General features: G+C 42.9%; 1 protein-coding gene across 3 annotated transcripts in view; it reads right to left on the bottom strand.

The window, feature by feature from the left end:
• Positions 1-748: 748 nt before the first annotated feature.
• Positions 749-27,363, bottom strand: part of CLASP1 (cytoplasmic linker associated protein 1) — a 189,358-nt gene continuing 162,743 nt past the window's right edge. For 2 of the 3 annotated variants that reach the window (XM_049804241.1, XM_049804231.1), the window contains 7 exons: positions 24,568-24,718; positions 23,261-23,507; positions 22,319-22,509; positions 20,501-20,629; positions 9,658-9,864; positions 6,787-6,903; positions 749-5,002 (listed from right to left, as the gene is read on the bottom strand). In XM_049804241.1, coding sequence (XP_049660198.1) covers positions 4,916-5,002; positions 6,787-6,903; positions 9,658-9,864; positions 20,501-20,629; positions 22,319-22,509; positions 23,261-23,507; positions 24,568-24,718 — 1,129 coding nt within the window. In that variant the 3' untranslated portion in view covers positions 749-4,915. Of the gene's footprint in view, positions 5,003-6,786; positions 6,904-9,657; positions 9,865-20,500; positions 20,630-22,318; positions 22,513-23,260; positions 23,508-24,567; positions 24,719-27,363 lie in introns of all 3 variants that reach the window. The other variant, XM_049804222.1, reaches the window with a different exon arrangement.

Here is a 27,363-nt window from a genome sequence, read left to right on the forward strand (position 1 = left end):
ATCTCAACCTCCTGTGCCTTCCTGACTCCCTTGCACCCACCACAAGGTACCTGAGGACCTTTTATCTTGATGCTAAAGGAACAGCATCAAGGTAAAAGTCATACCTTAGGGGATCCCTAGTGTAGAGCACAGCTTCACTACAGGTTTTAAACTGTGGTAAGCTATTATTCCCTCAGGATAACACACAGGCACTTCAGCACTCAGACTCCCCTGCCACTTCAAATTCAAGTTCTTTGTCTTTTGGTACCAGGCACAGAGACCTGTGCAGTTCCCAGCACCCCTTCACCTCCCAAAACACTTCATCACCCAAAGTTTTGCTGCCACGTATTTTAAAACCTCTGCAATTCTCTTCACAAGCCTTACAACACTTACAAAGTCAGTTAATGTGACTTTGCACGAGACCATCAGCTTTCAAACAGCATATGGCTCTCCAGTTTGTAACGTCACAAGAATCCCCTAAAATCATGACTTCCCAAAAGCTTTTAAAAGCTGACAGCAAAAGACCAGCACCCCAGAAGATCTGCTGCCCGCTAGTCCCGCTGCCACTCACAGACTGGTGCCTGTAGGAAACAGGCAGCCCTCAATGCACCTGCCAATTAATACGTGAAAACACAGCAGCCAGGGCAGGAATAAGAGCAAATCCTTTACAAGCAAAGGCTGCTGGAGTGAGGAGTTGTGTTGGATAATGAATCTACTTTAATACTTCTCCCCCAAAAAGAAACCCAAGTTCCACTTATTCTAGGGCAAACTCAAAAGGTTTTATTTTAATTTTTTTTTTTTTAGCAAATTCTATCACATAAATGTTAACAAAAAACATCTGTACAATTGCCATGATACACTCAAAAGTGAAACAAATAAGATATAAATACAGATATGGATGTAACATGACAAAAGCGGAAAAAATAGAAAAAAATACATGCGCATGAACACGGTGCCAAAGTAATTCCTCATGGCTGGCATTTTTTAGAGCAGTTTTTACTTCCCATTTAAAACATTGTTAGCAACGTCCTGCTGTATACTACAAAGGTCTATTTTTCTGTCCCTTAATATGTAATATTATGCTTGATAAATAAAGGGGTGGGGAGAAAAGGTTTTGATGACAAAGATGCAAGTTACATTACTTATACAGGTTATTGTTAAGCTAGTAATAAGCAATAAAAAAAGACAGTCTCATATTGTATTGTAATCCAGGCAAGCACACATAGTGTACCTTAAGAAAGCCACATGCCTCGATATTTCTGCACTACATGAGAACTACAGTACGTAGACCTGTGGGGCGGATGGATCTGGTATTTGCCCATGCCCACGGAGCACTGGTGCAGCCAATGGCAGAAAAAACATCCACATCTGAGATTTCGGCAACCTTGCAGCCAGGAGCCGCTGTCTGCTGAGAGTTTTCTCCCATTCAGACTGTTAAAGCGTGGTGGGCAAAGAAAATACACTTTTTTTTTTTCCTTTTTTTCTTTTTTTTTTTCTTTTTTTTTTTTTTTAAGGTACGAAAAATTGAAGCCCTGCATAATGGGCAGCAAGAAAAAAAAAAAAAAAAAGGCAGCTGCAGTAGGTGGCTACTGCCAGGAGAACGTGAACACAAGCTTCACCGGTGCGGTGAGGCACTGCCAGCATGCAGATCTTTCTCTGCAAGCGTGCGTGGACACTGTGATTTGTAGCCAGAGAGACCTTTATGCTTGCTGAAGAGAAAACAAAATGATTGTACAGCTTGTTGAAGTCAAAACACTGGAGATCAGAGAGGTGACATTCAGAGCTAGCCCTTTGAGTACTTCAAAGGAAACACCCCCCCAAAAAAATCAGGTCATTTTCAACATACTAAACAACCTTACTATGTACATTATACGCAATGATTTATAAATACCTAAGCAGAATGCTCTCTACTGTATACAGGTATAACATACTTCTAGAGTACTCAAAGGATGAACAGTCCTCAACTGACTCACGTAACGAAATTAAGTAGCACACTAATGAGCATCTGTTGACAAACAGAACTGAATCTGATTCAGAAAGTAAGGCCTGGTTCTACCATTTGCAGCCCCAAGTGTGCCAATAGCATCAGAAAACACAGGCTTGTTGCTGGAGTCGCAGCAGGTTGCACGTGTCTTTTCAAGGATGAGCTGTTAACTCCTACTGTAGTGTCAAGCACACGCGCCAGGGTCAGTTCAGGGACGTTACAGTGCGTTCACTCTCAGTGCATACTAACAGGATTTTATAAAACATATAAAATCATTTGAGAAGGAATTCAATTCCTGGAGACTTGCTACAGTGTGCCATTCAAAAAAAAAAAAAAAAAGAAAAAACCCCAAAACCAAACAGAAAACAGTGATGGATCAAGCTCCATCACAGCTGGGAGGGACTAATCACCATCTGGTCAGCTATGCTGACCTTCTGAACACCAGAACTGGAACAGAAGATGCTGAACTGAGATGGGGAGAAAGAGAGGCATAAATTCTAAGCAGTTAGAGTACAAATTAAAAAAAAACAAAACAAAAAAAAAAAACCAAAAAAACCCCAACAAAAAACCCAAACCACTACTAAAAATTCAAACAAGACAGCTAACTGCTGCCAACAAGTCAGCTGAATATTTCCTCAAAAGGGAAAATAAATTTGTGTTAATCTAAAATAATTTGAATCATTCAAAAAATTAAAAAATGAATATTCTAACAAGCATACTGAAAGATGTTGAAGAGAAATGGTCCACAGAAAGGGAGACGCTAACCATGGAGCAGCCGATCCTCTCTCTAGTGAGGATGGCTTTTCTGAGCCTGCGGAAAGACCCTGGGGGAATCCTACCCAGCAGGATTGCATGGTTTCTCCTGCCATGGCATTACTCACTGGGAAAGATGAGGGAACTAGCCCTGCAGCCAGCAAAAGCCTGGACACATCCTGACAAACTCAGGAGCAGGTCACCTCCTCTGCTCTCACATCAGCAGCGAAAGGGACCAACAGGCTTTGCAGCCCGATCCCACATAGTCTGCACCAGCCCCAATCCCTCCTGAGCTGGGGATTGGGAGGGGAGCCGGCATCAAGCATCACCTCCCAGCATAGCTCCTCAGGGCTGGGGCTGAGACACGCAGGGATGAATTGATGGAAAGGGAGGACGATGGGGCTCTACCCTCCCAACTGCACTCCCCTGCTGCGGTACTGGAAACTCACGTTCTCAGCACTCGACCAAGGTGTCCCTTCAGCTCCCCAAAGGGGAAACGGAGGGGGCTGGAGAGAGACCGAGGCACTGAGAGCAGCCAGGGAGCGCACATCCATCAATACAGCTGCAGCCGTAAGCTGCAGGTCCACCATCCTTCTCTCGTCACTGGCACGGGGGGCAAAACCCCAGTTCTGATCCATTGCAGGTTTGGGGTGGGCATGCCCATCAGCCAGGATCCAGCCCAGGGTCAGACACAGCACTAACATCCTCCTGCTTCCCCTGGTTACAGGGAGAGGCAGGGGGAGCTCACCCTTTGCAAACAGAAGAGTCTCCCTTTGGGAAAGGGTGGTGCCGTGGGGTATTTGACTGCTGCTGGTTTGGCTCTGACTTGGTCCGTGTCATCAGACTGCAAAAGGATTTGCCTCACTGCACCCTCACTCAGAGCACCCCTGCTGACAGCAGTGGCCAGCAAGGGCCCTCTGCACCCCTCCGAAATGCAGAGCACCCAGCAGGGCTGTGCGTGGGGCTGGCCAGGAAGAAGGACGTTTCTAAAGGCAGCTAACAGTACTGCAGGCTCTTCAGGCACAGGAGGGGAGCTGTGGCAGGCAACCAGCACTGTCCCAGCTGGCTCAGCAGGTGCCTCCACGGGGTCTTTTTGTTCAGTTTCAGGTGCCCTTTCTGTTCTCTGGGATGAACGTTTTGCCCAAAGCACAAAGGACTCGCGGGGACAAAGCCATTCACCACCCAACACCTGTGGGTCAGGTCAGAGCAGCAGATCAGCCCTTTGACGCTACAGACTTTAAGAAAAAAGCAGCCAGCCTCACAAGGCAGCACTGAGATACAGCTCTGCCAGCTCCCACTGCCCACCCACGGACACACTCAGAGCCTAATCCAACACTCACCCACCTAACTCCAGTGTCCCATTCACAGGCATCAGTCCCAGAATTGGCTCTCAGGTTCCCTTTGGGGAGTAGCAAGTAACCTGGAGAGTCATTTGAGTATATGAAAGAGCCAACTGGGTTGGGAGGGGAGAAATATTTACACAGTCAATGAAAGGAGCAAGAGCCCAGCTGTGCTGTTCTGCACAACACAGCTGGCTGGAGAGCAGTTACAGAGAAATCAGCCTATCAGAGGTCTGTCAGAACTATGTACAAAAACTCAGATGTTTAAAAAGAACCTACTTTTTCATTACTCACTTGATATCTCTCAGTATTAAAGCATCCAAGGCTGGAATCACAGCCACATCTCCAAAGATCTCTCCACAGAGAGCCCTGCACATTAGGCAAGCTGCAACAGGGAGTACAAAACAGGACCACAAGACTTGTAAGAAGAGGAGAACCTAGCCAGAACGGCTGCAGCTGCAGGGAGAGAGCAGTTAACTAGCACACAGAAACCAAAACTGGGTATGAACTAAACCAACAAGATTTGTTTTACCTTTATGCGTGTCCAGGTTCTTGGACTCAGTTTTGGAATGCTAACCTAAACATATTTCTGAGATTTCAGCAGGCTATACAAATATGTTTAAGTATGGCTTTCTGTTGTTCACTTTTAATGAAGACTGCAACACAGACCTTGCTTCCTTTACATTCAATACCAGTAAGATTCTACATAAAAGCTTTTAAGGGACTAAAATACTGATTGCAATAAATATCTGCATGGCCTCCTTGAGCTGATGGAGCGCGCCAGTGAAGATTAGCAGAAAGGTCTCTGAGAGGCACCGTTGATTGCTTCTAAGTCTACACATATGTCCACATATCTCCATTAACTGTGCGTTGAAACATCTGAAGAGGAACTGCTGTTGCTGTTGGTGGTCTGGGCCCTCTTTATGTACAAGTTTAGTAGCTTCATCTGAAAGAAAAAAACATAGTAGGAGATGCCAGGAAAAACAGGTGGACAAAAGTCGACTGCAAGTCTTAAAACTTGCATTCAGCAGTGAACTCAGTTTTGAGTGAACTGACACTGGGCGCTCCGGAGGAAAAGCACAAGCAAAGCTGAGTGTATTTCAGAACAGAGGCAAGAGGGTACACCTAGTCCCACTGAAGCTACAGACAGATTTAATGGGATTTAGAAAAACCTCTTGCATTTCACTTCAGCAGCTATCAGTTCACAGACCTCAATCCTGCAGCCTGCTCTGAGCAAGCAGGATTCCCACAGAGGTCAGTGGGGCTGCAGGCACACTGGCAATCTGAGAGACACAGTCCCTCCTAGGAAACACCCTGAACTCTCCATGCTTTGTAAAATGTTCATTTTCAATGACATTTTAATATCTTCCCTAACTTGGTACATCTAGTGAAACTGCAGCTGTTATGACTATATACTTCCTTTGCATGGGTTTGTGTTGTTTTTCTGCCTTACCACCTTAGCTCCAGATCCTGCAATGACTCATGCACACATTTAACTTCAAACATGCAGGCAGTCTACATAAACCCAGAAGAATTACTCACATGTTTATAGTTAGTTATGTGGTGGAGTAAGTCCGTGGCACCTAGGATACTGGGATAGTAAAGTCTCTACGATATTTTATAGGGGGATTTCCTAACTGCCCAAATATAATGAGGTAAACCTCAGCACCCATAGCTGTCTCTTTCCAGAGCAATTTGGAGGCACAAGTAATTTGTTTAAGGACAAGGCAACTCAATTCAGAAATAAATCCAAGTGTCCTCAGTCTCAGGTTGTTTTGGTCTACGCCACACTTCCTACCCACGAAAGAAATTACTGCTTCAAAAAAACAGAATGAAGCCCTCTGAACTAAGTAGCTATTCACATGCAGAGATCTATTTCAGAAAAAAAAAAAAAGCAGAATTCATCTTAAAATTGCAGAGAAATCTTGGGTACGATGACTTCAAACAGGAGAAGAAATCTTGCGACGGCTTCCTAAGCAGCTCTGAAAAGCAGTCAACCACCACCTGCCTCAACACAAAATGCCAGCTCTTGTCTGAAGGCCAGAGCTGAATTAGGACTTGCTTTCACTTGCAGCATCAGGTCAGAATTTGAGTTTTGCTGCTAACCTGACTCCAGGGCACAAAGTCCTTTGAAGGGTCACTTGAGCTCACTCGTGTCCCAGAAGGAAAGAGACACATCTGCCATGCTATTAAGAGTGAAGCTCTACCTGCATTTCTACCAGCCCTAATCACAACCTGCTGCTGAGAGGACCTGCTCTCCCACCCATCCCAGCCATGCATTCCCACCACTCTTTGCACTAGATTACCTGCACAGCTGCAGAGTGGACTGAAAGCTAATTAATTTGCATAGCAGACCTGGTTTTTGGCCAGAGCAGCCAGCTGATTCAACTCACTGCATGGTCGCCCCTGGATGCAACACCAAAGGGGCAAGATAAACATGGCTGTAGCGGGAAGGACCCACTCAGTGGTAGCCTGCAGTTACACAGGATCAAACGTGTCATGAAACTAATCCCTGAACCCCATCAAAACTTGCTTAGTGGGATTTCAAATGCTCACACTGCTGAGCAAGTGCTGTGCTGCTCTAGTGGTGTTTGGCAGGGTGAGATAGGATTTAACAGAGTGCAGGGAACTTGACCCAGAGCTACTATGAAGCCAATGGTCTTGCTGCTAGTAATGCAAGCTATTCAAGCTGGCTATTATGAAAACAGCAGAGACGCGTTACTCTTGTACCTTGCTTCCTGTGAGTTGTGCGAGATGAGGTTTCAGTTCTTCTCCAATTACTGAATAAATTGCCACTAGGCAAAATACGCTAGCTTTACGGACGCTGCTCTCCGTATTATCATAACCCTAGGAAACAAGGAAAAAATAAAAAGGTCAGAAGTCAAACAGCACTCACTAACATCCTTCCAGAGCAAAATACTAAAGAGCTGCTGAACATTTTGAAAATGTGGCTGACCTAACAGAACAATAGAAAGGCCTAATTAATGTAACAGTTTGCAACCTGAACGCTCAAAGAGCAAGAGAATACAATCACTCAATACACCCTAATTGTTCCTTACATTGTTAATTATTACTAGAATTTTTAAGTTATTAATATCTTGTTATTTATAGCATTAAGCATCAACACACAGTTTCCCAGCATGAGGTTAGACTCTATCAAATATACACGCTCCTGTGTCCAGTTCAGGTGACTGTATGTTGTCCTGGATGGTCAGGACTTCTGGGAGGGGAGCCCTCATGCTCCCAGCTTGCCTTCAGAAAGGTCTTAAACACTGTGCTACACACTGAGCTGCCTCTGTAACCTGGAGCTTTTTGATTACCTATCAGGTCGGAAATACCGCAGAAAAGAACATGCTGAAAGAGCCCTGTAGGTGTGCCGGATCTCTGGCAGCTTCAGGAGAGCTCAAGCTAAGCCACCAGGTCACTCAGCAGCTGGTGACATCAGCCCCGTGCTCAGGCAGTGATTCATCACTAAGCAGCCATTCCATGAGAATCACAGACATGGCTTCAGCATGCGGGACGCTGGCTCCTCCGGATGCAGGGTGACCTCTGCCGGGAGAGCCAGGAGGAGGGATGCAGCACAGCTGGGGCTGTTCTAGCTGCAGGGCTAAAATACAGTCTGAAATGATATTCTGCAATCCCAAAGAGCGCTGAACTAGAAAAGCAGGAGACCTAGATGAGCTCAGAGAAGCACCAAGGTATTGAGGATGGAGGTGGAAAAAAGGCTGAGCCCAAGCCCACAGCAGAGGAACATCCACAGAGACACAACCCGCTGCTGGAAGGACAGCTGGGATGCAGGTCCCTCTCTGGGGGTCCCAACCCAAAGGCTCCTGAACTTATCAGATGCCTCTGCTTGACCTCACATTTCCCTATGGGCTTGGCTTTTTGCTTATATGTGCATCCCAAATTGCTCCTGTGGGGGCAGGCAGATCCATGCAGTGTTGAGGGCTGCGTCCCAGCAGGTGCTGGGTTGGTAGAGCCTGCCTTGCATGCACCAGCAGGACCGTCACCCCACCTCTCTCTCCATCTGCCAAGTTCCTTGCAAGGCAGCGGCTGCTTCTTCTCCCTGCTTTTAATAAGACAGCCCAATGGTTAGAGCATTTGCACAGGAGATGATATGGGCTCAAAGCTCTCTTCAGCCTGAGGGTATCGAGATGCAGCGCATGGGAGAGTGCCTTGCAGCCCAGCTCTATCCCCCAGCTCCAAGGGAGCCAGGGCTCTGCATCAGGACCAGGGCAAGCACCGTGACTTTCCCAGCCAAGCCCCGTTCTTGCATGGGGCTCCCGCTCCAGGCTGCTGAGCTGCACGCTTGTGGTCATACTGCTGCTGTCCGGTGCTCCTCACCTCTTCACTCTGCCAATACCCTCCGCATGGTAAACCAGCACACAGGTGATTCCCTCTACACGCAGTCCTTCAGCCAGAAGGATCCCAAAATACTTTCCAAATGTGAAGAGAAGATTCCTTTGATCACTATGAATTTCTAAGGCGAGGAAATATCACTGGCTAACTAGGCTCTGAAACAAGATCCGTTCTAAGACATGGAAGCAATTTAATCAAATATAACTGTGTTGTTAAAGGCATGCTGCTCCCAAACTTTTCTGGTGCATTGAAGCTCCACTGTTCAGATTGTTGTCTCCAACAATTATGGCTAAAAACTTTTTACAGCAGAAGCTTAGAACAATACAGAATTGCCCGATTCCCAGAAGCTGAGATTTAAGAAAAGAATTGCAAGAGCTGACACTACAAAGTTGGGACAAATGCTAGGATGCACAAGGGGAATTTCCGACTTTGCTCTTGTCCTTCCAACTTTTTTGTGCTCACAATGAGGAAGCTTCTTTATCCCAGTTCTCCACTGAAGTCTTACCCACCCAAACATGTCTCCCTTTTCACTTCGACTGATTTGTTTCTGTCACAGTCTCTCCCCAGTGAACACACACACATTCTCTCTCCTCCCTTGCTGCTACCTCCCCTTATTTCCTTCTTGCTTGCAGCCTCATCCCAGCTGCTGGCACTGCCAGCTGCTTGTGCAGGGGAACAGATGACAACACCACTACAGCCAGCACTGAAAGCTAAATTCACAACGTAAGTCTGAGCCCTACCCCTGGCAAAAACACTGCTCCCCACCCAACCTGAGAGGGTTATAAAAAAGGTTGAATGAAGTCTGCAAGTAGTTTGGTCCTGATTTTGGAGAGGAAACAGGAAAGAGGAAAGGACTAGCCTGCCTGTTGGGATTCAAATTCAAGTGCAAAGTACAAAGTGCAAAAGAGCTCAGCAGAATTAAACGATACTACAAGATGTATTGCTTAGGATGTACTAAGATAGCATAAGATGTGGCTAACTCCTACTCTCAAATTTATTACATGGCTGCTACCGGCTTATTTAGGAGTCAGGCCAAGGCATCTAATTGTGGGACATACACATAAGAACCAGAGTTTTCTTTTCCTTAACATTAAAAATGTCAAAAACTCAAATCTAAAAACTTAGAGGGATTAAAACATTACCAAAATCTGGCCCCAGAGGGTCCATCATTCTCTCTTAGGCCACAGACCTCACTGAATAGTGGCTTGTGCTCAGGAGCATTTGTGACATGGGGTTCTGTACCTGTAACAACCCAGGAATGATATCGGGAAGAAGCTGATGCAACGATTCCTTGGAAATCCTCTCGATGACTTTCGTCTGCATTTTGATAGCAGCTAAGTTAATTGGATAATCTGCAGTCTGAATAATGGGGCAAAGCACCTTGATGCATTGCTCAGGGTGGATCGAACTCGCCAAGGTGGAAGCAGCTTCCTCAGCAGCTCTGACAACCTGGAATGAAAGTAGAGCAAAACCTTACATTAATGAGGTCACACATCACAGCCAAAACCACCAGTGTGTATTAGGAATGACTGCCAGGAAATGCTTGGGGATGTTCGTTAGGAGGCTCTTTCGAGAGGTAACTGAGTCTGAGAATTCACATCCTCCACCTCCAGTGACATCTTTGTTCCAGCCAGTTGCAAGAATTCCATACTGCCTAATGTCACTGTGTCAAAGTTGTGGCTAGTTTGAAAGAGTCATCTGTCACCCAAGACAGATAGGTACTCGCATCCTAGGAGAAGCAAGAGAACGACATTTCTCCAGCCACTGTCAGAGAAAAACCGACCAGCTTAGACTTAATACAGAATTTACCTCCTTAAACATTATAATCACAGAATCTCGAATTGGAAGGGACCTCAAGGATCATCTGGTCCAACTTTTCTTGGCAAAAGCACGGTCTAGACAAGATGGCCCAGCACGCTGTCCAGACAAATCTTGAAGTGTCCGATGTTGGGGAAAATGAATGGCACCACTGCACCTTTTAGTATGCATCTCGCCTGCTGAGTGCTTGGTTGCCCAAGCAGAGACACCCATGCCTACACAGATGTGTCCTGCTATTTCTCAGCTAACCTATGCTGTAATCAAACCCAGGCTATAGACACAAACAGGCTTTAGGGTGTCCCTGACCAGGCAGCTGTGCGCTCAGCACATCTAACCCATTACGACAGCAATGGGATCACTATAAAACATGGGAGGAAGAACAAACGGAAACAGTGTTAGCATGCACCTTTTGCGACTAGCCCACACTGTAAAGAAGTCACGCAGAACAAGGGAGATCCCAAATTCAATTCCACTCTTAGCCTGAGGGAAGGCAAATCTACAACTTCCACACTCTTCCCCAGCAAACAGGACAGCTAACTGAAAGAGGAAAGACCCAATTGTGGTCACTCCTCCCATGAGAGTGTATTTACTTTACATTCTGCAGTAATTGGATAAAGAAACAGGATGGGAAGGCAGGTTTTCTTTTTTCAAGTGTCTGTGCTAATTGCCAGGCAACAAAATGAAGCTTCCCCACGGTTGCAACTCTTCCTGGTCACAAATCACACACTCTTTGCCTCCATGTTCTTGTTTCAGTACAAAAAATGCAGCATGCTTTTGCTCCTCTTTTCTCATTCCCCTCTTCTCAGGGCTTACTTTTAAGGGAGGGTAAATCCTGAGTGGACAGAGATGCCCCAGCAGACAGACTTAAAGCCAACACCTCAGCTCTAAGAAGAAAGAAGCATTCATAAACCCTTGTGTTTAGGATCTCCTAGCTAGCCCCATGCAGTCCCTAACTCTGAGCCCAGCAGCACTAACACAGCCTTCGAGGGCACACCCTCTCTCCTGATTGTGCAGGAAGCTCAGAAGCCAAGCACCAGTTCTCTAACTTATCCTAAGCTGAGCTACCTGAGGTTGTCTCAAGTCGATACTCTGCAACCAGCACTAGGAAATCTGTCCCAGGCAATCTGCAAAAAAGCACATAAATCAAACCACAGGTCTCCCATCACTTAGGCTGAAGCCATAGCTGCTGGGTTCTTCTCATTGCCCTCTTACACACACTGTCATCGTATCAAACTATGGGATTTCTATTTGACTAAGGCAACCCATGGACAGATGTAGCTCTATTGAAGCCTCAAAAGAAGGTAAGCTTTCGTTATTTTTAATTAAGTACTGTGGATAATGCATGAACCAGGAGTATTTGGAATTCTATCTCAGTCATTACTAGGACAAGAATGGCTCCCTGCCTGGACTACAAAACATTTTCCGGAAAGGTTTAATTGATTTTTAAGATAGCAGCAGTGAACAGTGACCAGAAGAGATCATCTCCATATACAAAGCCTGCTTCACCCACAGTCTTAGCATCACAGCCACACCACTATCATTAATCTTCCATGCATGCTGACAGCTACCTCCCTGAAACAGGAATGGCCACAAGATACTTGTACACCCAGGAAATAACAAGACTCATCCACTTGGCTCTTGGCATCCTCTAAAGCAAACAGCGCAAGTGATCTCAGATACTTCACACTGGACAAATACTGTATGCAGGCAAGGTACAGGCAAGATGGTGAAGCAGACCCGAGACCTTGATTGCTCCTGTATCAGCTGTCAAGCTGCTCCATCTACCTCAGGCATTTCTCAACAATTATAATGTTAAAATATATTCCAAAAAGAATGGCAATCTACAATGTGGTCAGTATTAAAAAAATTTCATCCTGAAAGATCTATGAATAAGTAACCAAGCACAACCGAATGCTTGTTTTCCCTCTTCCAGCTATTTCTTTGCAAATTCCTCTTCATTTTCACACGAGAAGCATGAAAGTTAATATTTTTCCATGTAAGCCAGCACTAGCTTAGAAGGAAGCACTATGTGATTTTGTTGGGAAAGGAGAGAAACACCCGGGTACTTAAGGGAAACCTAATGCCATGCTTTGGCACCACAGCGTTGAATTGCTGGAGCGGATGAAGTCAGGAGCTCCCAGGAGGTCTCCTTTAAAGGAATTCACTTCTTGGCACTGCAGCTTTTGACGTTGGCTTTCCCAGTGCAGAAATACTGCTACCATCGAGCTTTCCACAAACAATGCAATGGACTTAGAGAGCCCAGATATCTTGTAACCAACAACATTCACAAGCAAGTCACTAGCTAAAAAAACCCTAACTAACTATTTGGACACAGGGTGCTTGGGATTTTGCTTTGCAACAACTCCAAATACTGTTAGTAAATGTTTTCACAGACACTCTGAGAAAGAACAGCTTGAATATATCACAACTTACTAAAAAAAAATAAAAAATTAATATTATTTTTTTTAAGCTTAAATCCTCCTGGTAAGAAAGTAACAAAATTTTAGTAGGCACCTATGGTCAGACTCTGATGTCAAACACACTACTGTAAGCTTTAAACAGTACTTGAGTAGGTAAAAAAAACCCAATGAGTAATTCTACCTGCATTTCAGCAGGATGTAGATCCTGTACGCATAAAGTTTACCATGCACATTAAGTTGTAGGCGTGAGGCAAGTGTATGAGACAAAAACCTTTTCTCAAAAGCCTGTTACCAATTCCAAGCACAATGGGTTAAAATACAGCTGAAATTTTTCATAAAACAAGCCAGGGTTCAAATAGCAACAAAGGCCACATCTATTTTGCACATCATAAGGTCAGCAAGAAAAGTTGTAAAGGTGCAGGATTTATTTATGCCCCTGCAAGTCCTCCTTTCAAGAAAGCTGCTCTTTTCTAGCAAGGATCTGGCCACGTTTGCACAGCAGTTGGGTATTTCACATCACTTCTCCCTGAAGTGCCTTCCCTCTGAATACAGAAGGACATACTACACGTGTCCAGTGGGCTTCCTGCTGATATTAGCTTGTAAATGTGACAACACCAGGGAGACTTCCAAGTCTTCCGAGAGCACATCTGGCAGACAGCGTCTGCATCTAAGCCACACTTCAGCAAACCCCTTAAGCGTATGTTTAACTTTAATAACATGCTGAAGCCTCACTGACGTCAATGGGATTCAAGCATGTGCTTACATGCTTGCTTGAATCAGAGCCTCTGCAGGTAAATAGCTCCTGGCTCCCTTGGAAAGGACTGGCAGGGGACAGGGTGTAAGAAAGGGTAGGGCAATACCAGCTGAGAGAGAGCCAAAAGGACAAGCTCACCCCTGCCGGCAAAGAAAGCTGAATGCCACCACTCTGCAATGCAAGTACCAGCCCTGTCCAAAAGGACTTCCCTTCTGGCTTTGGCAGACTAAAACATTCAGCTACCCAGACCGACTCTACATCCCATGAGGGAAAGCACGTCTCTGAATACTTACACAGTGGGCTCAGGGTCCCGCTTAGTGCCAGAGAAATCAGCAGCGTTCCCAGACAGAGGGAAGTGCATTATCAAAAGATACAAACTGCCAGGTCATTTGGCAACAAGAACGTGCAATTATAACAGAGTTTAACAAAGATATTTTGCCGTGAGGCACAACACTTGTGTCTTGCAAATTATACATACCATACAATATCAAAAAATCAAACATCTTTTTTAATCAGGGCTTTAACCTGACTAGCAGAGTGAAACAACCTTAAAAGGAGTGGGATAAATGAGCAAACAGCATCAAGCAACAGGTCTTCCTTCCATCTTTGGAGGTAAGATCAACAGATACATGCCAGGAAGTGACAGGAAAGGCTCATACTAACAGCAGACACCACGAGAAGTGGCTATGAAATGCATCCTTTAAGTTCAAGAAAAAGAAAGGGTGCTGTTCGCTACATGCTCAGACTGGGTAGCTCATTGTCACAAGAGGATTAAAAATTAGACAAGTTTACTGAAGAAAAAAACAAAGGCCAAAATACACAGAGAGGCCGGCAGAACCATTAGCATGGGAAGGCTGTAAGCTTCAGACTACTGGAAGGAGGGAGGATAATCTCAGGGAAGCATCATTGTATGCTTGCTTCTTGCTAGTCACTGTCAGGTAAGGTATTAAGTGAAGCAAACTATTTTTCTGACCAAATATAATTATCCTCGGTGATCTCAGAAATATGAAAGAAAAGTAGCAAAGTTGTCAAATGATGATGGTACGTGGAAGAAGCGAGTTCAAAAGGGTGGCTATGAAGCAAGATGAGCAAGACTAGCCTCCAGTGTTTTATTAAAACAGACACTAAGCTGTGTGTAAGGTATGTCACAAACACAATTTTACCTCCCAGTAAAACCTTAGAGCAAACCATGGCTTGAGCTGGATAGTTTGATATCACTCAACACAGGGCAGGTAGCCCAGGAATGTAGATCTAAAAGATAGCACTTTGCCTTAAAGAAGCAGGTTTTTCTCCTTTCCAAATGCTTAGCTGATGCTCTACAGGCTAGAAATTAGACTCAGCCTGAGTTCTGCTGGCATAACATAAGCTGTGTTTGCTGGTGGGTTCCTTGAGAGACATCTGCAGTATATTAAGACCTTTCCAGTGAGTCTCCCAAAAGACAGAAATGGTTATACTTCCACCCAGTTTGCTTTCGGAAAGGAACCATATTCTCATGCACAAAGCTGGAGAGGTGTAGCACACAGACAGGCTGTTCACCTCTAACAATGTCTGCCTTAAAGACAACTATAGTATAGTTGTCTATACTATACTATAAAGGAGTAAGCTTCAAAGCAACAGGTTTTATGGTCCCAGGAACATGCACATGAAATGCTCTCTGGCTTCAGTGGGAGGGGATATGCTGACATGCAGTATTAGGAACAGTCCGATCAAGATAGCCACCTGTCACAGATACCTTTCTTTTAATAAAAGAGCACATTGGCATTATTGATGTTCTACAGAATTTGCTGGACAAACTTTGGATGACAATTCCCACTGGTTTACCTGGTTCACAGTGCACTGCAGCCATGGGATTCTGTTCGCTTAAGACAGCCAGAACCAAGACTCCATCTCTTCCGCATAGTTTCTTCTGCTCAGCTATTACTCTCAGTGCATTATAGATGTTGCTTGCTGCCTGATGGCTGCAGCAAGCAGTTTGTCTATGGTAATCTGCTCCTGGTCAATATACAGCAGCTTTCTAAAGGGTTTTGACGGTTTCATTTCTGCTTTGAAGTGACACAAGCTACTGGCAAATAAGGAAGGAAAAATCTGTGTCCTGACTCACCTAAGGCAGAACATGCCGGGTTCATAGGCTACATAGGGCGTGCATCAGTATAAGATGCTGCCATCTCAGCAGAGCATCACCTGTACACCTAGATGACAGCTGCATGTAGGACCATAAGCTGGAGTACTTTACCATGATTGCTAGTTGCACCACCTCTGCACAAAATCGTAGAGGATGAGGCAGTGTAGGTAAAAGCCCACTGAAAACTTACAGGCTTTGTACGCTGCTGTGAAACACGCAGAGCGCCAGAGTTTATTAAGCAGAAGAACAAGGTTTTGCTTTTAGGCTTACAAGGCATGCAGCTATGTTTTTGAGCCAATTTTTGCCATCTAGAGGTGGTTAATTAAAGCCTGCATAATCTAAGCTGGAGGGGATGGAGGTTTACCAATACCTAGCCAGGCAAACTCCCATCCCTGAAGGCTTTACAGTCTGATCCAGACAGGAACAAACAATTAAGAACTTGGTTTCAAAGCAGGAAGTGGACTCGGCAATGGGGAGTGCTAAGCAGATGAAAAAACAATGTGATTTTTATACGGGATTCAGAGGAGATGAAGTAGGTTAGACTGCTTCTCCTGTGCACTAAATATTTGAAGCATGTTGGGAATTAGAAAAAGCGCATAAACATATGCTATGAAACATCAACAACTGCCAAGCTGCAGCACTTGGCAGCTTCCAGCATGGACTACATATCAATTAACCTTAAAGACTGTGATCATTTAGTGCTTTTCTTCTTTAGTAAGGTACATTTTGCAGAGACCTACACAGATCATACCATCATCAGAGGACAGTTGCAAATCATCTTATAAATATCACAGGGCAGTCTGAAAGCACCTCAGCAAGATAGTAACAATTACCTACAGTTAACGGGGAGCTGTGATTTCTTCTTTTTCACACTCTTTTTAGAGGGTTAAAACAAAAGAGTGTTACATCCCAGTTATGCTTATGGACCTTCTGAATAATAAAAGGCCAAAATTAAATATCTAAGACATGGCACAATAACCTTTCCTTACACAGAAAATAGGCATCAGCTAGCTCTACAGGCTTAGTTGCAGAGAATAAACAGAGTGGCAGAGACAGAAGCAGGGAATTAGCTATCCTAGGTTTTTCACTTTGTAACCGTTTCCCAAGCTAATGAACTATTTCTGTTTTAATATACTGAATAATAAAACTTATACTCATTTTGCTGGTATGAATCTGAAGCAATGTCATATCAATGGTATTGGGTCAGCAGGCAACATCTCTCCTTAGTTATGGGTGAGTAACTGCACTGGAACAAATGAGTTAATATTAACTAATTGGCAACAGAAAGATGGTTCTCTTCCAAATAACTCCAAACAAAGAGTGATAAAAATCAACAAGATTTAATACCATCCACAACTTCAATTACATTCTAATGCTCCAAAAGTAAGTGAAAGGCATTTACATGTCAACCCCCATAAATATTTACAGTTATGACTGAAGCAGGCTCAAGTCTTCACATCACCCCATTAAATCAACAGCATTGAATAGACTGTTATAGTACAAACAGTATAAAAACAGGCTGAAGTTAAAAAACGCAAACTAAACATGGATCCCAATCCAGAGTCTTCTAGTCTGTAGCCTAAGATTACATTAATTTTGAGCCCCCATTGAGGTCTGTGCTTTGCCAATCTCCTGCATTTGCACTCACAACAAAACACGATTCACTATCCAACTCCACGTACCAAGTTTTCCTCTCCTGTGTCCCTGGGAAGAGAAGTGGTGCTCTTAGCTGTGCTGCTCTGCTGATGCTAGACCTTGCCTTCAGCAACAAAAGGCAGAAGCATTCTAGCCATGGCAAAGATCCAACTCTCTGAAGACTTCTGCTTGAACTTGGAAAAATAGCCAATTATCCAGGCATCCCAAAATATCTAAGTATGCTAATACTGCTTTGATATTTCCAATTACATAATCTGGAATAAAACCACAGACCCTTTTTGTTTCAGTCTTTAGCTAAATATCAGCACTTGACTAGAAGAGGGGGTGGTATTTGCTGGTTGGTGAATGTGTTGGTTATAATTTGTTATTTGATCCCTCCTGGCCATGCTGAGCAGCAGCACTATTGGAATTTGGGGAGACAAATTAACGTTCTTGATTTCCCAAGAACTGCCTCTCAGTACGACGACTTCTTGGAGACAGTACCCGAGATTAACAGTTCTGTACTGTGCTCCTCTTAAAACTCTCTTTGCTTGGTCACTTTAGATTGATTCTCCATGCGTCATACGTAACAGAAAACGTGAGCAATAACTTGGGGCAATTAGCAGTAAAGAGGAAACTCGGGTAAGAAAGACTGAAACAGATACAGCTCTCTCAGAACAGTCATTTTTCTGCTTATTTACATAGCCTGTTGCGCACCAAAGGATCTCAAACCATAAACCAGGATCACTCCCGTCATCTTCTACAAGGCAGAAGCACCCCAGAAATATAGCAAACCCTGGAGTAACATCCTATCAGGGCATCGCTGGCACAAGGATTAACACTTTCCTAACCAAATTATATAGCAGCTTTCCTTTAAATAGTTTTTTACAGTCTAGAGGAAGATTTTATGTAGTCTAAGAACGGTACACCACTGCCTTTAATATTGCTCTGATTTAGTGAAAAAAGAAAACTGTAGAACAGACCATCCCAGATCTTCCCTTTCCTTCTTCAGCTATTCTTTGAAAGTGCCCTTCAATCACAAACTGGTGAATCTTCACTTAATCTGCTCAGTGGGATCAAGTCAAAGGGCAGCTCCTCCACCCCTCCTGGGGAGAGCAGCGCTGCAAAGTCAGCAGTGCAAGCAAGCTGGAGGGCCACCACAGGATGGGAATTTGTGACCTTCTGGCTCAGGGCTATAAGTTTGACTAACTGAGCCATGCCCAAATCGACTCTCAGTTAATTTTTCACAGACTTAACTGAATCAGCAAGCCCCAGCTACAGGTAAAAATACCTAAAGCATATTCACAGGTACATCTTTAGCCTAGCTTATATAGATTCCCAAGTGCAGCAGGTTGGGGAACGCTATTATTTTCAAACTACTGACAAACAGATGATGCCTTTCATGGGCTGCATCATGGTGCTGAGAGCCCCATTTACACAGGTATCACAGGGATCAGAAAAAGCACATACATAGAATGAAAAATTCAGCACCAGTGCCACCACTTAATACAGCTGGGCACACACAACTGTTTAGCAACAGATCGTGAAATGGGAATATACCTGCAGCGTCCTGCTATGACAGCTGTCACCCAAAGGTCTCACTGCAGCAGTTACAAATATGATCTTTTTTAATTATGAAGATGTTACGCAAAACCATTGTAAATCAAAGGTGTGCTATGTACAGCACAGCAGCTACTTGCTGATAGCAATACGGCTCAATCATTCTTCTATAAAGAAGAACCAGAACTCGCATCTCTTCATTCCTGGCTTGAGCTTTGCTTTCTCTGTGACAGACTTATTTTTCTCTGCTTTTCCTCAGGAGGTACCTCATGCAAATCCCGAAGAACCTTTCCATACTACAAACATGAAGAACACAGTGCGGGGAGTACAGAGGCATGAAGTGTCATGTTTTCAACATTGTTCCCGATTTCTGTAAAATCCACCAGTCCCATGAGGACAGTGAATTCTGATGGGCATTAAAAACAATGCCAGAGACAATCTGGAAATGGCAGTTTTGGAGAACTCTCAAAAAAATACAAAGGGCACTGAGTCAAGGTGAGCTGAGAAGTATGCAACCAGGAAAACTTGCCAATAAAAGGCACTCCTTCAGAACATAATGTTTTGTCTGACTGCTTTATCAGGAAATCAATTTACAACTGCTTCTTATTACTCTGAGCTGAAAATGACAGGAGTGCAAAGGCTCTAAATCAAGGAGAAGAAGGTAGGCAGAGTATGGCAGTCCTCATTCACTAAAGGATTAAACAGTTTCTACTTCTGCATTTTAGTAAAATCCAGCCTGTTAGTTTCTTTCCCTGAGAGTGTTTTTTGTTTTGTTGTTTTGATTTTTAAACAGCAAAGTTTCTGCTACACACAGCTAACACAACCTTGTGCCAGTTACGCAATGCTCTGGAACAGTCTGATCTATACAATGATCTTTTTTCATGGCCAAAGCTCTCCAGACAGAGATGCCTAAAATTGCTAGCTTAGGACGAGCTTGTCACAGAGAAGAATAAGTGCCTTAGATTTCAAAGCAAGGACTTCGGTCATGAAGCCATCACAGACATACAGAGAAATTCATGTGGCACTTTCTAAGGTTTAGTTCAAACTTGCAACATGCACAAGGTAGATTAAAAGATTCAGCTTAGAAGTCCATCTACAAAGACTGACTTTAAATGGAATTTGAATTGATTTCAAATTGATTCAAACTTCAAATGTTATCATGTCCCTTTACTTTTGTTTTACTCCCAAAGAATATTTCCAGTTTTACGTACGAGTCCTCTCACAAAAGGAAAATGCAATTCACCCTTCCCTTTGCTTCTTCTTCTGCCCCAACTTCTTTTTAGCAGCATGGCCTCCTTGTCCATTTTCTCCTGTTACTCACCAGTTCCCAGGTCTCCAGCATGGCCCAATTTCACTGCTCAGTTTTCACACACAATTCTGCTTGAACATGGGCTTTGTGGTCTCCAGTAGATTTCCTACCATTACCTGTACAGATGGAGGGAGCATAGTGCCCCCAGCATGCTCTGAAAAATTATTAAACATGCACTTTTCTACTACAGGGTCTCAGCCTCTCCCAGAAAGAGTAAGGAAATCCTGGAAGTCGATAAGCAGTGGCCTACACTTCCAGATAGCTCCAAGTCCACTTGAACAGCTCTGTCGGTCTCAACTTTTTCCTCCCTGCTTCAGCACATAAAAATCCTGTATCTTCATACTTGGGAGACTTAATATCAGTTTCTTCTGCTGATAACATGTTTGCCTGTTAAGTCTCACAGGTCCTGCATTTCTTCAGCAGGTCCATATTGCTTTCCCAGTAACAACACTGAAAGACTCACTCACCTCCTTGTGAGAATCTTTATGTGCTTCCAGTGTTTTCATGATAGTCAACTCCGCATAGTTCTTAAACCTTGCTGGCTGATTCCGTAAGATCTCTCTCAGGACTCGTAGCGCCAGGGCTCTTATTGAATGCTGTGTCAAGAGAAATCCACATTAGAAAAAGTGACTTCTCGAAATTGTAATTTGAAGTAAATTCTCACGGCTCCCTACACCACCAGAAATCTTACATTGCTCTACAAGCTCCAGTGGAGTAAGCAGTGTAATCAATATAACTACAATTCAGAATTGGTCTTCTTGCTTGCTTTTGCAAAAAAATCACATAAAATAACTGTTGTCACAGATAGAAGAATGAGAATGACTCTACTTCGTTGAAGTCCATAGTCTTTTGGCAATGAAGTACAAATTTGTACCCAAAGCAGCATGCCTGCATTACATGAATCTACAAAGAAGCTCAGATCCTATTTGTTTTGCCCTTCCTCTTTTGCTTAGCTTTGTGGATATCAAACTGGGCTCCATCCATGCAACAAAGCTGTTTCTCATGTACTAATGCAGTAAAATTGACTTGTCTTCCTGTAACTCCTATGGAAATTATTTTCAAGAACAGTTAAGTCATTGTAGTCAACACTGACCTGTGTTAATCCTTTATATCAAAAGATCATTAGCAGAAGGGATTTATAACACCTGCTTCAATTTCGTAACTGTTACATTAAGTTTTTGGCCTGTGGCCACTCCAAATAGATTCTATCATTTCAGCAGAAGACTACTCTATACTCAGCCTTTAAAGCACGTCCTTTGCTATTCATCTGCAAAATTCATGCAGCAGCACAATTCACATATACTTAAAGCCACCATATCTTCTGATACATTTGTAATGATGTTATTATTAAAGACCCAGGACTAGAGCAGCTCATGCTTATACTATGAACAATGACTGAGAAAATGTCAGCCACCTACACTGCTTCAGAATTAAAATTTCTGAGTGTGTGCGCCATATACTTTACAAGGAGTATAAGAAATACAATGGATTGTAAACCAGATAAAACAAACAAACAAAAAAAAAAAAGAGCTGCGCGTGCTTTGAAGCCTAAATATTGTAATATTCAGATGGAGCATGGCTCTGATGTGAAGGCGCAGCAGGGTGCTGAGCCTTTACCAAATATCATTGTGCTGCAAGCTGAACAAATAGCCCCAAGTGGAAAAAGTATAAGTCTAGCCTGTAAATTACCACTTTGATCAACTATCAAATATAAAGCTGTGATAATAGCGCAGCTTTTTTAAATACTTCAAAACAAGATCCTCTATAAAAGCAGTTTGTTCTTGATGATATTTTTTGCAAGAGACAGAGACCTATCCCATAAGATCTAATAGACTAGATCTTTAAACTGCATAAAAAAAAATATTAATCTATTCTAGGGTGCCTTTATTCTCCTTTTTTGGGGAATAGGTATGATATATAGTTAAGAACTTGTAACTTCATCCTAACTCAGAAGCTAACAACTTTTGAAATCTTGATAGTTTTTGTACTAGATCAGAAGATAACCTCTTTTCTGATTCTAGCTCAATTTCCTAGTTATTCATTACTAACACTCCAGAGGGAGAGCAAAAAACTGGGACACTTCAGAGTGTGAGCTTAAAACTCATCATTGAACACACTGAAAACAAAAGGAGAGTTGTCAGGCTTCAGAAGAAAAAATGAGCAGTGCAGCATCACTGATGAGATGCTGTACAATTGCAGCAGATATCATTTAAACTAGCGTGGAGGAACTATCACCCTAGATGAAGCAATGTACAGGAGAGTTAAGACAAAAATCTACATCTCACATCTTTGTCTCCAAGGGTTTCCAGCAGCAAGAGCAGAATGGTTTTGAAATGTTCCTCCCAAACTCCGAGATTATCTTCCCTTGTGATCTTAAGCAACTCCAGGAGAGCTCCTTTCCGCTCCTCCACCCGCTCGTTGTGGTTGGAGAGCTCTTTCAGAAGATCAGCCACCAAATCTGAATGGTCAATGGGTACTTCTAGGACAAATGGCAGCAAATCATTTGGGGAAATAGGGAACAAGATCAAAGATGTCAAGATTACTAACCCTCTACGGAACAAATTGCACATATAAGGGCCCCCTCCCAAATGCATCAAATTCCAGGTGGCCTCAGTCAATCTGAGAATCTGACTAGCCCACAATTTCACCTGAGTTCATAACACAGCTCCTGAACCTGCACATGGCTTCTAATGAACCAGGAAGAGATGACAATTGAATTTCATCCAGTTCCAATAATTACTTCTACAGGATAAGAACTGCTGCACTTTTTCCCAGACACACACACCCAAAACCAGCAATCACATGTATGATCTTTAGATCAAAGTACAGTGACCCATCAGTGTACTGCAAAAGAATAAAGCTAAGGTGTAGCATCACTTAAATGAAGTGAAAGTCTCAGTAACAAGGAGCTATTGAGTGAGATGTTTCAGTCAAAGAGCAGAAGGTCCCCAAAACAGTGTCTATACAGATGCATTTAGATGCTTAAGGGACTAGTTTGCAGGACACTTTAGGCAAACAAAACTGCAGTGTAAAATTTTCTCAATAACCACAGATCAGGTTCTGCTGGTACATGAGAACAGAGTATTTCATACCAAGCCTCAACTCGGATGCAAAGTAATAGGCAACATACGCATGGGCAGACAGGTATCCGAGAGCACTACCCTCACACAAATATACCAGAAACAAAACAAGCTGCCTGCAGTTTTATGAGATACACTGATACAAACCATCCCGAAGCTGATCCATGTCATCATCGAACACTGCTTCCTTCAGGGCAGTCTTGTCGTAAGTGTTAATTGTGTCAGCATAAGGATAGGGGTTATACTCTCGAGCACGGGGCCCTGAAAACGCACGGGGAGGCTGGGTGTTCAGTAGGGATGTTTTGTTATCTAGAGCCATCCTTCCGCCTTCCACAACGTCACTGCTTCCACGGACATCACTGGTAGGCACAGCGAGGCCACCATCTCGAGACACCTGGGGGATCAAACAGAAAGAAAAGACGTAAGACTACTCAAATTCTGTGGAAGCCATAGCTTTTCTGGAGTTCACCCACCAACACGAAGAGGCATAGAATTGTTTACACATAGAGCAAAACTTAAGATTACCACCTCTTTCCCTTATACAACTACAACAGTTCCAAAAATATCTCGTGACGACAGGGTAAAAAGCTATGCTAACGTTCCTAAATCTAAGTTAATATTGCTAAAACTGCACAAGCTGGCAAAGATCACAAGCTCTAGAACAGGACCAATTTGCTAAGAAAGGGAAAGGAAGCAAAAGCAATATCTTCCTCATGAAACTTCACAACCCACTGATAGAGGAGACTGGATGATGCTTAGCAGGCTAATGCGATATGCACAATAGAAGAGTCCCAAAGAAAAATCTTGGACCAAGAATTTTTAGCTTTGAAGGCTAACTTAATCCACTAATGTAAACTTGCTTATCCAGATAGGAATCAAAACTGTCATAGAGTCATAGAACATCTCAAGTTGGAAGGGACCCATAAGGATCATAATTGAAGATTCCCATAAATTTTGAAGTCCATGTATTTAATTAAAACAAATGGCATCTCACTTGGTAGATAATTCTGTAACCATTCATGCAGCATAAGGTATCCTACGAGTTGTACACTCAGAGTGATTATGGGTCCTTCCTATAAATGAAGTAATAAGCTTGTAAGGGAAACCACCCATGTATTCCCATTACAGACTTGACTACACACACTCCATGAAAAAGCCACTGCTGAGCCATGCTGAGCCTGAGGAACACTAGCACTGCTTCCTTCGTACATGAGACTCCCACAGAAGCCCAGCAAGCACATTTCACAGCAGGCTAGAGTTCAAAGGGAGCAACAGACTACATTAGCGGGACCCCATAATTTAGGCATAAGAAGTTAACAACCAATAAGCCAAAGACACTTGCAAGCTTACAGTAGGAATAACTGGATTTTGTACACTAACAATCCAAAGCCAGGTTTGAACACAATATTTTAAAATTTCGCCTATCTGGAGACACTAATCAATCAAATACTTACAATGTCACAGTCTTTCTTTCCATCACGTTTGATTGGCTCATTCAGGTCCTCTTGACTACGGAAACTAAATTTTTCAATTGCTTCTGTGACTCCACGAAGAGAGCTGTAGATTTCATCAGAATTTAGGTTCTCCGTGTCATAATCCAGCATACTAAAGACCAAACGCATATGAAATGTTACACATGAAATTGTAATCCGCTTCTGACTGTTAACAAAAACAATGCTAAGTCAGAGACAGATGATTTAGTGTACCCTTTTTCTAACAGTGACTTGTAACAAAACATGGATGGAATCAAAGCAGACTTCAGGTCTGAGTCTCCCCTCAAATGGGGCTAAATCTAAGAGAACCTCCACTGAAATCAGTGGCATTACCTCACTGTAAGTGAGGGGATATCAGGTCCACTGTTTGTTACATTCTACAGCAGTGAGCGTGCTAGCTTCTGTAAACCAAAAAAACCCCCCCTATCCCCAGCATGGTAATAGTGTTATTTAAAAAGGAAAATAAAGAAAATCAATCACTATGGGAACTCAAAGGGTTGTGACAGCTGGTGGGAATGAAATCAATGAAATTTAAGTTTCATAATATATCAAATATATTCCATCAATGGATCCAAATGTGACAGATTTAAATAGAAAGGAAAATGTATCTTGATGTAAACCTTAGTCTAACATGTCCCGTCTTCATTTACAGAATAGTAAAACCAGAACCACTTGCACGATGCCTTGATAAAAGATGCATTTCAGTAGTGAGCTTAAGTTTGGGAATTCTCTCACTCAAATCTGATGCTTTCTTGCAGTCTGCCTGTTCCTCAGATATTCCTCAGCAGCACAAAGCCACACAAGTTTTGGGATTCCTTGGGGAGTTATCCAAAATTAAATTCCATGAAAAAACACCTAGCATGCAAGGGCAGATGATATGAAAAGATGTGGCTAAGAAGAGAAGCTTGGAGAAAATGAAAAGGCATTATTGGCAGGGCTTTGCTCTATCTAGGAGAAGTTGAGTTTGCATGACAATCAGTTTTCCAAGAGAGATTTAATGAAGAGACCCAGTAACTGAGAACAATTTCTCTGGGGGAGTCTTGGATCTTAGTAGAGCCAGAAGCAAATAAACCAAAAGAATTTGAGACATTTACATCAAGTTGTTTGTCAATAAACAGCAAGAAGTGGCTCCCTACAGGGGTGAATTACTATTTCTTAACAGTTTGGGAAGGATGACAGGATGGGCTTGGAGGAGGATGGCTGAACAAAAAGCTGTGCTCCTTCTCCACAAAAGAAAGACTCCCCATGAGGTGGGTGGGTGGGGGGAAAAAAAAAAAACCTAACAGAAAATCTCTTCTGAATCTTGAGTACACAGCTATTATTTTCAGGAACTAAAAAGTAGGATGTTAAGTATCTAGAACTACTGCTTTTTTTTCTGGAAGAAACTCAGGAACTTCAGACAGAGGATAAGATTGGTGCTGCCCAATTCCTTCAGGATTAACACACTGAAAATAGCCATAATCCCTGGCTCCCAAGCAACGCGCTCACACTAAACAAGCATTAGCACCATGTATTCTGGCAAAGAAACCAAAGAACAACTCCCCAACTTTAAACAGTGTCTCTCAGCCCAGGAGGAAAGAGAAGCCACTTAAAGAACAGACCAAGATCAGGAAGCAAAAGCTGCTTATAAACCTACAGAAGTCAAAGTATTCAGGGCTTTTCAGACAGCTGAATAACACTAATGCGCTGTGATGGCTTTCCATACTAAAGTGAAGGCAGTTTTTACATTCTTTATAAGTACCAAGCAGGGATAGGAAAACTTTTGTTTCATACAATCTCTAAAATATTAATTTTGAGCTCAAGCACATTTAATTAGATCTTAAGGGTTCTTCAAACAATATTTAAGCGAGTAATGAAACTGCCCTTAAGAAGGTATACATGTGACTGTACCCAAGTATCCCCACCAAGAGATGACATGACTTACGAAAGGTCACACAATGAAATCCATGGCAAAAACCAAGAAATAACCACAGATATACTGACACTAAATCTTCTGCTAAAAATCATCGCTTCTTTCCTCAGGGATGAATTTTGCCCTACACTGCTACCAAAGAATAGATCAAAGTACAGACTCTGCAATGCTAAAGGACTAAGGCAATTTCTCAACAAAGAGCCACCAATCTGATGCATTTTTCAAAGCAAAAAACCACATTTTAATAAAGATCTAAAGAACCCAGTGAATTCATGTTTCAGGAGTAAGCCTATGTAGGAGATAACATTATGGCTGTGTTCTACATGAACAAAAACTCTACACGTGAAGACACACGTCTATTGACAGTATGTCTGCTGGAATACTTCACAGACAACACGATGGGGGGAAATAAAAAAATAAAATGGAACTACACTGACGTTTCAGGACAGAGGATGGGAAAGGCATAAAAAGGGAAAAAAAAAAATTATGACCCATGCAGAAAACTAGAGGAAAGTCACAGGATGGATAAGAAGTGAGCAGAGATGAGCAGTGTTTAGGGATGTCACAACATTATTTTCCATCTTCTGCTGCACTAAAACAATGCAGCTCTCTACAAGTTTATCAAGATGTAATTTGGTAGTTTTCCAGTCTGACATGAAATACATTTTACTTCCATAAACTATTATTCAGTTTCCAATCCAAACTATTTTTAAGTGATCAACAGTTTAGCATCCTCAAGCAGTACACAGTAACCCACTTCCTTGCACTTTCGGGCTCTGGGCTAGAATATATGTCAAATTATTGCAAACCTTGGTGTCAGCTAATGAAAGAAGGAAAAAAATTCT

Source organism: Accipiter gentilis, chromosome 1 (genome assembly GCF_929443795.1).
Source record: "Accipiter gentilis chromosome 1, bAccGen1.1, whole genome shotgun sequence".
NCBI lineage: Eukaryota > Metazoa > Chordata > Aves > Accipitriformes > Accipitridae > Astur > Astur gentilis.